Genomic DNA, 15218 nt, shown 5'->3' with positions numbered 1-15218 from the left:
TGTTGTCGGTTTCCATTTGTAGAGTTAGATTTAGGACGTGTGACAAGAGGTTTGAAGTTGTGGTCCACCATGATGGAACCTTGGTAAAGGAGATTCCCTTTAAATATATTGGTAGGGAAGTAACTTATTGGAATGTTGACCCCGACAAATGGAGTTATTTTGAAGTCGTAGATGCCCTTAAAGATGTGGGCTATATTGAATTAAAGGAGTTCTTTTATAGTATTGAAATTATGATGCATAAGTTGTATGATGATAGGGTTGCAATGAATATGATAAACGTGGAAAAATATTATGGGCAAGTTCACTTATTTTTGGTCCACGATGTGGATGAGCCATAAGTTGTAGAAAATCAATTGAATGAAGGTTGTCAACTATGCCATGGACCTTTAGAGAGTGGAGAGGGTAGTCATGTTGGTGATTTGGCAGATGTTGAAGTGGAGTTTAGGGGTGGTGATGAAGGTAATGTTGAGGCTGAGGTTGAAGTGGAAGTTGTAGGTGATAATGTAGTTCAAAAAATGAGGGTTAAGAAGAATTACAAGTTGAGGGCACTGTTGAAATGGAGGTGCACAATGACACTTAGTTGTAGGTGTAAAGTGAGCCTGAGTTGTAGGTGTAGAGAGCGGCTGAAGTGGAGGTGTAGAGAGAGGTTGAAGTGTTAGGTGTAGTGTTAGCACGAATTCTAGAGAGAGGTTGAAGTACAAGTGCAGAAAGGGGATGAAGTACATATGCATGTTACTTCAAGTCAAAATGATAAGCAAGTGGAGGAGGCAAATGTAGTGGATGAAGGAGCATTGGGTGAAGGACTAGTAGATATTGATGTAGATATTGATATTGATGTGCATAACAATGTAGAAGATTCTACGGAGGTAGAAGCCTATGCAAATGCAAAATAAAGTGATGAAAAAGATAGGGCTGAAGAACGTGATACCCAAGCAAAAGCACATGCCAAGGGGTTATCGGATGATAAATGGGAGTCTAAAGTTTTGTTAAGTCCAGAAGGCACTGGAAGTGAGGATGAATGTGATGAAAGACAAAGTTGTGGTCCCTTTTGCACATTTAAAAAGCAAAAGTCAATGGGAAAGTATAAATGGGAAGTTGGCACAATCTTTACAGATAAGCATGACTTCAAGGAGGCTATTCGAAGCTATATAGTCACTGTAGGGAGGAATTTGAAGTTTGTGAAGAATGTTAAACATAGGATAAGTGTGAAATGCATGGGTTCCCAACATAGGTGTCCATGGATAACTTATTGTGCTTTTTTCCTTCATGAAAACTTGACAATTAGGGAAAATTGTTGATACCCATACTCGCAATAGACAATTCAACATTAAAATGGTGAATGCACTAGTAAAAAACAAGCTTTTTAACGCGCTATATACGCTTCGGTTTTGCAAAAACCGAAGCGTATAAAAATGCGGTGGCATTTTCGTAGTTGTGGCGACATTATATGCCTCGGTTCATTGAGAACCGATGCCAAACAGATATACTACCTTGATTGCTGCTCAGAACCGAGGCAGTATCTCCTGCCAGAACCAGACATCCTCTTAACCGAATGTTATAATTCATTTTGTCCTGCCACAAGCACACATCCTCTGAAACCGAACGTTCCAAAATCCATTTTGGTAACCTTTATTGTCTTGGTTCCTTCTTAGCCGATGCCGAACGGGTATACTGCCTCTGTTACTGCTTGTAACATCCCAAAAATATAGCATAAAACTATATACAGGTGTCATCATTTAATAATATGATAAAATAGTTACTGGAAAAATAAAGTTAACCTTACAGTTATTACAAAATAACCATAAATTTAAAATTTTACAAAAGTCCTACACTATTCCAAAACTATGTACCTAACCAGACGGTTTTTACTAAGGTAGGATCATAACCGAACGGTTCATACAAAACTATTCACAAGACCGAGCGGTCTTGTACTAAGCCGAGGGTCCTCTCATTCCAAGGACTGCTCCACTGAGAGCTCATCTCCAACTGCTCATACCCACGGGGTGATCATTGCAAAAGAAGAACCGAACAGGAAACATGGACCAAAACAGGAAATATGGGTAAGCTAATGTAATTTAATTGTATACACATACATACATTTCACACAAGACCGAACACTAACACATACCTCCACACCGATTACATCTTCTAATACTGCTCTTTTGAGGACAAACCGATTGATAATGTGGACCTCCACAAGTAAAACACCTCACATTCCCCGAGAAGTTTGGCTGATCATGCGGCACTGGAGGCCTTGAAGACTGGCCTCTAAATCCTGAAGAAGACCGAACATAAGGAGTCTTCCTAGGACCGAGACCACTTTTGGAAGACATCGGTCCTCCAAAATTCTACTGTTGCCTTTGTTGACTTTCCATTTCCAGCTTGGTCTTCTCTAAGACCTTGGCTCTCTCCACCAAAGAGGGAAACTCCTTGATGCACAAACCGGCAACCATCAACTTGAGATCCCCTCTCAATCCATTTCCAAACATTCTACACTGTCATTCCTCGTCCATGGCCAATGTGTGGAATCTGAGTAGATGCTTAAACCGATCGGCATACTCAGACACCGAAATGTTTCCCTGAACCAACTACAGGAATTCCACTTCCTTGGCAAACCGAACATTGTTTGGAAAGTATTCGGTGTAAAACTTATTCTTGAAAGTTTCCCATGAGATGGGAGTACCACTGCCTTCTAGTAGCATCATCATGCTACTCCACTAATGACTGGCTTCTCCAGTCAGCAAGTACTCGGAATAGGCCAACATGTTGTCATCTGAGCACCTCTTGGCGTTAAATATTCTTTCCATGTCACGAAACCACTGGTCTGTTTCATCCGGACTGCACTTGCCATCAAACTTGGCCGGATGGTGTCGAAGAAAATTTTCCAAACTACACTCTTGAGGATGATTGGTGGAAGAAGAACTTGTTGTAGCCCGACCACTTAGCATTAAATCCAAATATTGCCTCTGGGATGTCTCAGCTGACACCCTAGCAGCATCCAATTGTTGTAGAGCTACGATATGTTGATGAACTAATGCAATATTTTGTTGTTGCATTGCTTCCAACATTAATTCCATCATTCTCAGAACGTTGGACATATCAGGATTGTAAGGTGGAGAAGGAGGAGATATATTTGCCATCTTCTGTTTACACATAGAGAAAAAGCCATCAGTCTAGCTCAAGAAGACAAAGACAACCATTATACATAACTAAGAGTACACAAGCACAAACAAGGCACACTCAAAACCTACAGGATTCCTAAGGAAAGAACTGCTCTGATACCATTAATGTAACGTCCCAAAAATATAGCATAAAACTATATACAGGTGTCATCATTTAATAATATGATAAAATAGTTACTGGAAAAATAAAGTTAACCTTACAGTTATTACAAAATAACCATAAAATTTAAAACTTTACAAAAGTCCTACACTATTCCAAAACTATGTACCTAACCGGACGATTTTTACTAAGGTAGGATCATAACCGAACGGTTCATACAAAACTATTCACAAGACCGAGCGATCTTGTACTAAGCCGAGGGGTCCTCTCCTTCCAAGGACTACTCCACTGAGAGCTCCTCTCCAACTGCTCACACCCACGGGGTGATCATTGCAAAAGAAGAACCGAACAAGAAACATGGACCAAAACAGGAAATAAGGGTAAGCTAATGTAATTTAATTGTATACACATACATACATTTCACACAAGTCCAAACAATGCAAGACCGAACACTACAACATACCAAAACCGAATACAAGCATGCATATACGAACCGAATACTCAAGTGATTATGACCAAACGTTATAATCATGCATAGAAATAACACCTGACTTGACCATCCAGATTGTATGAATGTCTAGCTACAGGTGTTTTTGCACTTGTGGTGATAAAACAGCAAGATACCCATCAAGCTACCCCACAAGGTAAGTCCAGTGAAAATTACCTCGATACTCTGAGGTTAAAGGACCTATTGCCATTCTCACACATGAGTTACTCCTCTCTACTTGAGAATGAGCAATCATAGAATATCAGGATAAACACCAGCTTAGCACGATATCCACATTCATACTTTACAATTCAATAACTATCCACGAGACATTCCACAGTACTTAAAATATATTCCTCATCATTTAACATATAATATCATTCAACCATCATATCGTCAATCATACAACCCAGAACCTTGTGAATGTTGGAGACTGAATGGTTTCTCACTACCCAAGGGTGTGACCGAATGCTAACACTAACATAACTACTAGTGTAAGACCGAGCGGTAACATTAGCATAACTGCTAGTATAAGACCGAGCGCTAACATTAGCATAACTGCTAGTATAAGACTGAGCGCTAACACTAGCATAACTGCTATTATAAGACCGAGCGCTAACACTAGCATAACTACTAGTATAAGACCGAGCGCTCCTAAGAAACCATCCTCTCACCTAAGATCGAACGGTCATGAACGGGTAAGACTCCCAAGAGACCGAACCCAGTTAATGACTGAGTACCTGAACATGGCCAAACGGTCAATCAGCGCATGGTCGAGCGGCATGCGTTCTACATAATTCTGCAGAATTACGAAGAACACCAGAATTTACCCAAAACTCAATATTTCCAACTTCTAATCCTCCAAACATGATTTCTACATCCCTTCAAACCTATTTATGGATACCTAAACATCTCTAACCTTCCTTCACCTAATTTCACCCAAAAGCCCACCCAGAAATTTGCATAAACTCAACTCAAGAACCCAAAATCAGATTTTACCACTTTTATACATTTTTTATCATCTTAATGATTCCAACAGGTCACAATACCCTTGTTCAAACTTCTAACTCTCATTTTCACCCTCTCACTTCCTCAAATTGATACTGGTCGAACACTTTTTCTGCATAATACTCCTCAAATCCAGTTCACATAGTTCATTCCTCACATTCAATCAAAAACAGAAATTCAACATGCAATTCAATCAATCATACAATTCATTACAAACATATAAACATACAAGTTAAATTATTTAGCTTCTTTTACCTCTTAACTAGACCGAAAACTCACAGTTGCAGAAACTCGCTCACCACCAAAATTTCTAGAAACCTATGGTTCACCGATTAATGGAAATAGACCATCCAAAATATCATAAATGTGATCAGAATTTAAGAGAAGAAGATGATAAACACATGCAACCAGAAACTTGGCTTGCATGTGCCAGATTACAGAATTTCTAAGAAGAGGATGAACTTACTAGCTCAAAATAACAACTTGATCGGTTCAAAAGAAAGCTCTTGACACCAGGAAAGCTCAAGCACGACCTGATTTATAATCAGATGAAGAGAACGTGAGAATTTCTAGAGAGAAGGAGGAGAAAATGAAATTCAAAAACTTGGAGAGAAGAAGTGCGTAGAGGAGAGTGGCACGGAATTTTGAAAATCCTTTATATACTACCGTCAAAAACCGATGGGTTCAATCAGCTGCATACACTTGTCTTCCACTTTCTCTGAATTTCTGAATCCTTACACTACTCAAAACAGAGGCAGTTCGAACGTTCCAAAATCCATTTTGGTAAACTCTATTTCTTCGGTTCCCTCTTAGCTGATGTCGTGGGCTCTTTATGCTTCGGTTTGCCCATGGACCGAGGCAGTATGTCTTGCCACATGCACACATCCTCTGAAACCGAACGTTCCAAAATTCATTTTGGTAACCTCTATTGTCTCGGTTCCCTCTTAGCCGATGTTGTACGCGTTTTATGCTTCTGTTTGCCCACGGGCCGAGGCAGTATGTCCTGCCACAGGCACACATCCTTTGAAACCGAACGTTCCGAAATACATTTTGGTAACCTCTATTGCCCCAGTTCCCTCTTAGCGATGTCGTTCACGTTTTATGCTTTGGTTTGCCCACGGACCGAGGTAATAACATGCGTTTATGTTTAAATTTCGCAAAGAGAGGCACTTTTAGACATAATGCCTTTGTTTAGGTTTTGCGCCGCTGCTCTCTCTAACCTTTGGGGTTCTCTTTTTCACTCCTATGTCGTGACTTCACAAGAAGGGGGAAACACTCATCTTCATCTTTTTCTTTTCTTCTCGTTTCGTTTCGCCTCATAATGAGGAAGGCACGAACCTCCTTTTCCTCTACTCCAACTATGGTTCATGTTTCGTGTGACACCTGAGCACTGACGAGGGCGGGGAGTGATCGTCGGTGCAAGAGGCACGAAGTGCAAGGGGCACAAACAAGGAGCGACTCCTGGCAGGCTTCCAGTGGAAGGGACACATGGATGAATCGAACATACACCGGATGCGAGGAATCTAGAGACTGTATAGGTATGGGACTATACAGTTGAAGGATAGCTTAAAGGGATTGATTTGGCTACTCATATCACCAAAATGCATTTGTTTTTCGGTAGCCTAACCCATAAGAACTCCACGGTTAAGCATGCTTAGCCTGGAGTAATTTAGCGATGGGTGACCTTCTTGGAAGTTTTCCCGGAAAGTGTGCGAGTGAGGACAAAGCACATTGGAAAGCCTCATGGTGATGATGTGGGGGCAGTCAATATTCCCTGTAAGTTGTCGGGGCGTTACAAGTGGTATCAGAGAATCGAACATACACCGGATGCGAGGGATCTAGAGACTGTATAGGTATGGGACTATACAGTTGAAGGATAGCTTAAAGGGATTCATTTAGCTACTCATATCACCAAAATGCATTTGTTTTTCGGGGTCTTGCTCATTTTCTTTTGCGGTTGGGTCTGGCTGTGGTGGTTTCCATATTTGAAGCAACCTAGACGGTGGACGCAGGTCACAACCGATCAATCTCGCGAGAAGTAGAAAAGCTGGCGAAACCGAACGTAAAAAAAATAAAATAAAAAACACTTTACTCCCTCGGTTCAGGTCCCAACCGAGGTAGTAGAGTCCGACATACTGCCTCAGTTTTCCTCGATTCACAACCGAGGCAAAAAGCCTACCCATTTTGCCTTGCCTGTATATACCCCGGTTGTGGAACCGCTACTTATAAGCGAAAATAACCATTGTTGTTTCCCTTGACTGCACTAGTGATAATAAGTGGTTGTGTGAGAAGTTGGATAGGTCTTTACTAGAAAATCCAAATTTAAGGGTGAATGAAAAACAATCAAAAGCTTTGAGAAAATAGAATATCAATGTTACAATTTTAAAGCACGCAACATAAGGCTAATGACATCATGTCAAGTTGAAGGTTCCTTTAAAGAACAATATAAAAGAATTTATGATTATTGCAGCAATGGAGTTCTTAAATATAGACTTAGAAAATTATATTCCAAGTTATTTCAAACGATCCACGTATGAAGAGACATGTGCTTCCATCATTTATCCTGTGAATGACCACTTGCTATGGAAAACAACAACCTTCCTAGACGTCCTCCCACCATTTAAGAGAAAGTTGTCTAGCAAACCAAAGAAAAAAGAAGCTTAGAGCATTGGGAGCTAAGAAGAGATGAGACGTAAATGACTAAAGGTGGCCATAGAAAAAAAATTGTAGCATATATCGTATAGTTGGCCAAAACAAAAATAATTTTCCCTTGCATCCTCAAATAGCAGAACCAACTCTTGAATCCAAACAACCATCAAAACCACCAACTCAATCAACTCCTTAATCCCCACAACCATCATAACCACCAACAATGCCAACTCAACAATCCTCATTACCATCACAACCACCACAACCAACTGACCAATCCCCTCAGGCATCACATGGACCACCATAACCAACTAAGGAATTGACACATTCATCATGCGCACCACTTTAGCCAATGCAGGAATCCATACAACAATTAAGTCAACCAATGAGAAGGGAGAAATTAGATATTAAGAGGCAAACTGCTTAGTAGTTTGTAAAAGATTATTGGAAAGAAAGTTTATGTCATTTGATTATATACTTTTCAACATTTGACTATCAAACACTTATTTTTTGTGATTGACTATGTTCAAATTACGTTACTAAGTGATTAATGAAACAAAAGCTATTGGTCAGTCTATTACGACTTTTGTTTAATATATTATGTTCCATATCCTTTTTATGTATCAAATTAACACACATAATTGGGACCAAATTGACAAATATTTAAGTAAAATGGGGACTAAATTGAACAATTGATAACCAATTCAAATATTCATCGTCATTTTTTATTCATTGTTTGCATTGCATGTCATTATCATCAATTCGATAGAAAATACTATAAAAATTTGAGAACAAATTTAAAGCATTCAAAACAGTGGGATAAATGAAGAAAAAAACCGTCACATGAAACAAAAGAACTATTAAACCAATAAATTATAAGGATTAACTGCAATTTACATGGAAGAATTAGAAGAACTAGTGAAGCTTAAGTCACTTGACATTGTTTCATCTGGAAATAAAGTAGGCTTTGGAGGTATTTTCAAGCTTTCAATGTCTCCTTCAAGCATTTTAACTACTTTACTCATTGTGGGACGGTCATTTGGTTTCAATTGTATGCACCAAAGTGCAACTATAATCATTTTCTTTACTTCTTCCTTTTCTTCCTCTTTGACATCTTCAATATCTATATCTTTTTCTTTTCCAATATATTTATAAATCCAAAAAGGAAAATACAATTGACTTGAATGTTGTGCATGTGGATTTAGGTTTTTCCTTTTGTTTGTCATCTCCATAAGAAGCATTCCAAAGCTATAAACATCAGCCTTCTGAGATATTCTTCCAATGTTATTATAAAATAATTCTGGAGCCATATACCCAATGGTTCCTCTTGCTCCTGTCATTGTAACAACACTATTATCTATTGGATATAATTTTGCCAATCCAAAGTCCGAGACCTTTGGGGTGAGCTTTCCATCTAGTAAGATGTTGTGGGGTTTGATATCAAAATGCAGAATTTGCATCTCACACCCATGATGAAGATAAGCTATCCCTCTAGCTATTCCAATTGAAATATGATATATTTCATCATAACTTAAATGTATATTTCCATCTTTGGAAAAAATAATTTTATCCAAAGATCCATTAGGCATGAATTCGTAAACAAGAGCACGTTTTGATCCTTCAACACAAAATCCAACCAATTTTACAATATTTTGATGATGAATTCTTCCGATAGTTGCAACTTCACTGATAAAATCTTGACCATTACTTGTTGATTTACCTAACATTTTTATTGCCACATAAGGTCCACTAGACAACTTTCCCTTAAACACAGAACCATATCCTCCTTCACCCAATTTATCCTTGAAACCTCCAGTCATTTTCTTGATTTCCTTGTATGAGTATCTGATAGGCATCAAATTGGCATGTTCCAAGTAATTTTCAATATTTTCGTACATGGACAAATGCCGACTTTTCCATTTGTATATCAATAGTGCAATAAATAACGTCATCCCAAAAAAAAATTTGCCTAGCAAGAAGGATGGTAAAACGTAGTGTCCAATAATTAAACCTAATTTATTGTTGCCGAAACCATCAAATTCTTTTTGTCCTTTTAATGTTTCAACCAGACCTGTAAGTCAATATAATAAAAATAACCATGTTTTAATAAGTAATGGGCAAGTGCAATGAATTGTTAATGTTTGGAAGTTGGATGAAGAAAAGTGGTTGAGACTGTCATATAATCAAAAGTAAATAATAATTCCAATTTATTTAAAACTTTTTGCATGGATACTATATATAGAAGTAGAGCAACTGACCTATCCAGGCAGTATAAATAGTATCTGCAAGAAAAATTAAGTTGAGTGAATACATAGTATGATAAATAATTGTTTGATTGATTATAATGTTGACATGAGATGCAGTGAGTAAGATATCACGTTATTTAAATAAAACATCAATTTGATTCCTAAATTGACACACACTTCCTAAATTGAAATATTCACACACACACCAACGAACGATTTTGTTCCAAGAATTGAAATATCTACATGTATTTAAGGACTTATAACTTTAATGGAACAACTGTAGATGCTAAAAACTTTATGACTACTTAATGTAATTGCATACTGATCAGTTTGATATAGGTTTTTAACAACCTCGTTTGAGTTGGCTACGTATAATTGGCCATTAACATGTGTGCATTGAGTTTATCACATGAATAATGAATTAGAAATTACATATAAATTTTTTACTGTGCATAATGTTCTGATAGTTATCGAAAAAGAAAAAATATAATATGAAAGTTGTGAAGCATAAAATTTGGTTCTTGTTAAAGGTAATGAAGTGGAAGTTACATAGTGTTTTACAGCGCATTATTGAATATGATAATTATCCAAAAAAAAAGAATATGATAGTTGGGAAGAATAAAATCCATTCATGCTATTATGTATGTATCTAAATGAAGCAAAGGTAAACAAACTAAGATGATAAAATTCTTACATCTTGCATATAATAAAAGCTGGTACCATATTGGCGTGCCATCTGAAAGTGAAACAAAATATCATTTTCCGACTTCCTTTTATCACAAAACAATTAAAAGAGATAATTTTTATTCAATTGAAATCAATAATTAAAGAAGAAATCAATTTAATTAAGCGTAAATATTTTTTTACAAAGTTAGAAATGTCTACGAAAATGATTATCTATAGAGAATAAGGAATAAAGTTTAATATACGTAGGTTGAATATTTTAAATGATAATTACATAATAAAGGGCTATACCAAATATTAAAAAAAAATTATAAGTGTACACCTCCACAAAAATACACCTATTTCATATTTTTACTAGTTAGTTAAATTAGTGTAATATTTTGACTAAATTAGTATAACTATTAGTTAATTCCATATCATCAACTTTGTAATAATATGAAAAGTCAATTATCACTCAATTAGAACATAGAAGCATGATATCTTAATTTTTTTAAGATCACAATACTTTGATTAAACCAATACAATATATTAGTTAAATTACAGCATAATTTGAGTTAAAATCTATATAAACAGTACCAAAGGTATATACAATTTAAATTTAAATAGTGTACATCTATCAGCATAAGCATTCATATCTTAAATTTCGCAATGGTCACAAGAAATTCATAATATATAGAATGAAGTATATTTACTTTCTTACCACATATACTCAAAATTGACAGGAACCTGTGGCAGTTGGGCGAGCAATCAACCCTCCCGGAAGTGTCCCATATGCAGGACCTATCCATTGAATTTGCACAAATGTCCTTGCAGGCGCGATTCATCCACGAAATCTCAAACCCATACGCTAGTGCCTTGTGCATCTCACTGTAGGAATATTGATGTGTGCGCAAACCCCACCAAGATGTGGGAGTAACCAGCTTTACATTACAACCAACTTCTAACTCCTCGGATATTAGGTCCCCAGCTATAGCATATGTATAACCTTTGGAGTGCCAATTCACGCAGGGAGCAGTATCTACATACTTACCATTGTCACTCACGGTATGGTTACAATTCATGAAAACTACATGTTCGGAAACCGGCTTTGGACGAACTGCGTGGATTCTTATATGATTAAAATAGATAGTTTCGGATAATCGTTCTTGAGTAATTTGGTATGCATCCATATCGAGGTAATTATAGGTATCACTGAAATTGGATGGAGACAAGAAATAGCGAGGAATGGAGGAGCAATTTGATTGCCGAACACCGGGATCAACCACTCGGATTGTGAAATTATTGTAGTTGATGGCCTGCACATGGTATTTTCCGGAGTACAAAGATAAAATTGTAACGTTATTTTCACAGGCGAGCTCGTACCTGTGGTCGCCGCAGCGATCTGGGTCGCCTTTTAGTCGGAATGGATGCGTTATGTTGGTGACTTTGCCACAGGAAGAAGGGAGACACGAATGAACATAGTGCTTTGTAGCAGAAATTTGCTGAAATCGAAACAGCAGAATCACCAATAACGCACTCTCTCTCCACATACCGTTTCTTCTCGAATCTCAACGATGAAGGCAGAGATTCGCCCTGACGAATTTTGTTTTGGTGGTATCTTTTTCTTTTATCGAGTTTTTATTTAGGCTAATGTTACTATACAATGTTAAACAATGCAAGAGATATGAACACGTTTTAGAAAGAAATTGAAAAAAGATAATATTATATTATATAGAATATTCCACAAACCATTTTACAAAATAGTTTTTTAATATTGAATTATGCTTAAAATTTCTCTTCTTAACCTGTATCAAAGTCTATCTTTTAAAAAATTGATTTATTGAATTTATTGTTGATTCTGTTATCAGTGTTATCATGCTATCAGTTAGTAGGTTCGTGGAAGTTACCAATATACGTGTTGAAGAGTCACGAGTGGGCCTTGCATTCCAAATCGCATTTAAGATTGGAGAAGACTTGGAACAGGGGACTACGTTTCTTTCCTTGGAAAATTCAGCAATAACACTTAAAACACAGACGTAGACTTTGACGAAAAACTGCGATTTTGGATCCTTTCTTTCTAACGGGATTCCTAGGGTGACTGTAAATAGTAATAAAGAAACATATAAAATAGTGCAAAGATAAATCAAGTTTGGTTGTCTCTCGTTTATTTCACAAAAGAGATAAAGCACCTGCAATTCTGGGATGGCGGAGTCTAGTGTGCTACCACTCCAAGGTGAGTCCTTATTGATAACTCTACTGTTAATGTTCTTGCTTATCGTAAGTAGCAGCGGTGAAAAAGAGTGCTCGAAATTGCCTTATTGTCAGTCTGGAGGACCGCCTATTAAATTTCCCTTCCAACTCGTCCAGGGGATGAAAGATGCATGTGATTCTCCTGGTTTGTGTGTATATTGTAGTGAAAATAAGGAGACCATGCTTCTTCACCCTACAGTAAAACTCCGTGTTACAAACATAGACTACCAGAATCAGTTTATTTACTTGACAGATCCAGAAAATTGCCTTCCGAAGAAGTTTCTAAAGCTCAACAATTTTACGATTCCTCCTTACCAACTTGATTTATCATACGAACGAAAAACAAACTACTTGAATTTCTTCGATTGTTCTTCACTTGGACTTCCGCACCTCAGAAACAGTGACCAGATATACCCGAGTTCGCAAGACATGATTCGTTGTCCGACTTACGTTTCTAACTCTGACGAAAGTGTCCTTGAATTGGACCTAACATCTTGTTCCAAGATGTTCAACATCATTTCGCAGGCCTCGGCATCTGACCTGCGGGTGAATCGGTTGAGTTTGAGATGGTCCGAACCAAACTGTGGTGAGTGCGAAGAAAAAGGCAATACATGTAAATGGAAGAAGAACAGCACAACGGAAATCGAATGTGTAGACTGCAGTCCCAAACGAACCATTCAAATTCCCAAATATTCGATTTTCATTGCTACAGGTGAGACCAGACTCTATGACATTACTTGACTTAGTTTCTAATTTTCTCTCTCTGTGAGTGAGTTTAATCCAGTCTCCCTATGCTATTGTAGGTTCTATTGTTTTGGGGCTGGTGGTTATTGCAGTGTTTAAGATGGTGCACCATTTTAAAAAGAAAGAAGAAGACCAAGCTAGAGTGGATAAGTTTCTAGAGGATTACAGAGCAGACAAGCCTGCAAGATTTACCTATGCTGATGTAAAAAGAATCACTGGTGGTTTTAAAGAAAAGTTAGGGGAAGGAGCTCATGGAGCTGTGTTTAGAGGAAAACTTTCAAATGAGATTCTCGTGGCTGTGAAGATCCTCAATAATACGGAGGGAGATGGGAACGATTTCATCAATGAAGTTGGAATTATGGGAAAAATTCACCACATCAACGTGGTTCGTTTGCTTGGTTTTTGTGCTGAGGGACTCCATCGTGCTCTTGTCTACAATTTGTTTCCAAACGGTTCGCTACAGAGTTTCATATTTCCACCGGATGACAAGGACCATTTTCTTGGCTGGGAGAAGCTGCAACACATTGCTCATGGCATTGCTAAAGGGATTGAGTATCTTCATCAAGGTTGTGATCGTCCCATTATTCACTTTGACATCAACCCTCACAATGTGTTACTCGATGAAAACTTCATCCCGAAAATTTCTGACTTTGGCTTAGCCAAATTGTGTTCAAAGAATCCTAGTTTGGTGTCCATGACAGCTGCAAGGGGAACCTTGGGATACATTGCACCAGAAGTTTTCTCCAGAAACTTTGGAAATGTGTCTTATAAATCCGATATCTACAGTTATGGAATGTTATTGTTGGAAATGGTTGGAGGAAGGAAGAATGTTGACATATCTTCAGCACAAAATTTTAATGTTCTGTACCCGGATTGGATCCATAACCTGGTTGATGGAGATATCCATATTCATGTTGAGGATGAAGGTGAAGTTAAAATTGCAAAGAAACTGGCAATTGTTGGACTTTGGTGCATTCAGTGGCAGCCAGTGAACAGACCATCCATAAAATCTGTCATACAAATGTTAGAAAGTGCAGAGGAAAACCAGTTAACTGTTCCTCCTAACCCATTTCACTCAACGTCCTCCACTTCTACTGGTAGACTCATTTCAACAAGACGTCCTATGGAGTTGGATGTGATTCAAGAATGAGGGAATAACAACTTTTACCCTCACTATTTTATTGATGTATGCGTAGTGGTAGAAAATAGTATATTAATTTGTAAAAAAGAAAATCCACATGTAATATCATTACATTCAAACTAGTGTTTAAATGCATTTTCTTTTCTTTTCACACGAAAAAAATTGTTGGGTTTGAGTTAACTCTTAATATAAAGGTTATTCTATATAAAGTAAGACCAACTAAAAATATTTAATCAAATCCATTTTTACTGACAAATACAATTTATGCAATTGTCAGATTTTTTATTTTATTTATTTATTTTTAGATTTTTAATTTTATTTATTTATTGTAGGACTACTCTCAATAATTTTCGTAATATTGATCAAATTTACAAATTAAGTATGTTTATAAGTAAAGTATGTATAGCAACTCTTGATCCTAATTAAGCAGTTGTTAATTAAAAGCTCAATCTAAAACTTATAAATACATATTTAAGGTAAGGAGGTAAGTGATTAAATTTATTGTAAGAATTAACTTTGCTTATTTAACAATCATCTATTGACGCAGCAAAGGAAGATTCTAGCTACTCAAGGAACATTGAGCATCCTTTGTTGGTCATTGAGCATGAACTACTTTGGTTAGGCGAGCTCAATCTTCTGTTGGGCGACCATGGTTGCTTCATCTCCTTTATTCCAAGTGGAAATTGCATGTATTCTTCCCTTCTTGGTAGCATTCTTCCACCTGATTGATCGTTCCTTGGTCAAATTC

At 37.2% G+C, this 15218-nt stretch overlaps 2 protein-coding genes across 3 annotated transcripts; one reads left to right on the top strand and one right to left on the bottom strand.

The window, feature by feature from the left end:
- Positions 1–8270: 8270 nt before the first annotated feature.
- On the bottom strand, positions 8271–12223 carry LOC124822877 (LEAF RUST 10 DISEASE-RESISTANCE LOCUS RECEPTOR-LIKE PROTEIN KINASE-like 2.4). Of its 2 annotated transcripts, XM_088102503.1 has the most exons (4): positions 11057–12223; positions 10367–10408; positions 9685–9708; positions 8271–9497 (listed from the first exon to the last, which is right to left on the bottom strand). In XM_088102503.1, the coding sequence occupies exons 1-4, from the start codon at positions 11883–11885 to the stop codon at positions 8320–8322; spliced, it is 2073 nt and encodes a 690-aa protein (XP_087958629.1). In that variant the 5' UTR covers positions 11886–12223; the 3' UTR covers positions 8271–8319. The 2 variants fall into 2 exon arrangements, with proteins under 2 accessions (XP_087958629.1, XP_087958634.1); XM_088102508.1 differs by lacking the exon at positions 10367–10408.
- Positions 12224–12360: 137 nt separating this feature from the next.
- Positions 12361–14621, top strand: LOC124847640 (rust resistance kinase Lr10-like). Its single transcript, XM_088102516.1, has 2 exons — positions 12361–13297; positions 13389–14621. The coding sequence occupies exons 1-2, from the start codon at positions 12538–12540 to the stop codon at positions 14477–14479; spliced, it is 1851 nt and encodes a 616-aa protein (XP_087958642.1). The 5' UTR covers positions 12361–12537; the 3' UTR covers positions 14480–14621.
- Positions 14622–15218: the final 597 nt, after the last annotated feature.

This window comes from Vigna umbellata, chromosome 1, assembly GCF_029865625.1.
Source record: "Vigna umbellata cultivar VRB3 chromosome 1, Vumbellata_1.0, whole genome shotgun sequence".
Taxonomy (NCBI): domain Eukaryota; kingdom Viridiplantae; phylum Streptophyta; class Magnoliopsida; order Fabales; family Fabaceae; genus Vigna; species Vigna umbellata.
The sequence above is the reverse complement of the archived record's forward strand: the minus strand, read 5'-3'. Positions and strand labels throughout refer to the sequence as shown.

Bases quoted from the DNA above. Each gene is read 5' to 3' on its own strand.
- LOC124847640 (XM_088102516.1), top strand. From the start codon at position 12,538: ATGGCGGAGTCTAGTGTGCTACCACTCCAAGGTGAGTCCTTATTGATA. The intron at 13,298-13,388 runs GTGAGACCAGAC...ATGCTATTGTAG, and splicing joins TTCGATTTTCATTGCTACAG to GTTCTATTGTTTTGGGGCTG.
- LOC124822877 (XM_088102503.1), bottom strand. From the start codon at position 11,885: ATGTGGAGAGAGAGTGCGTTATTGGTGATTCTGCTGTTTCGATTTCAG. The intron at 9,709-10,366 runs GTAAGAATTTTA...TTTTTCTTGCAG, and splicing joins GCTTTTATTATATGCAAGAT to ATACTATTTATACTGCCTGG. The intron at 9,498-9,684 runs GTCAGTTGCTCT...ATTGACTTACAG, and splicing joins TATTTATACTGCCTGGATAG to GTCTGGTTGAAACATTAAAA.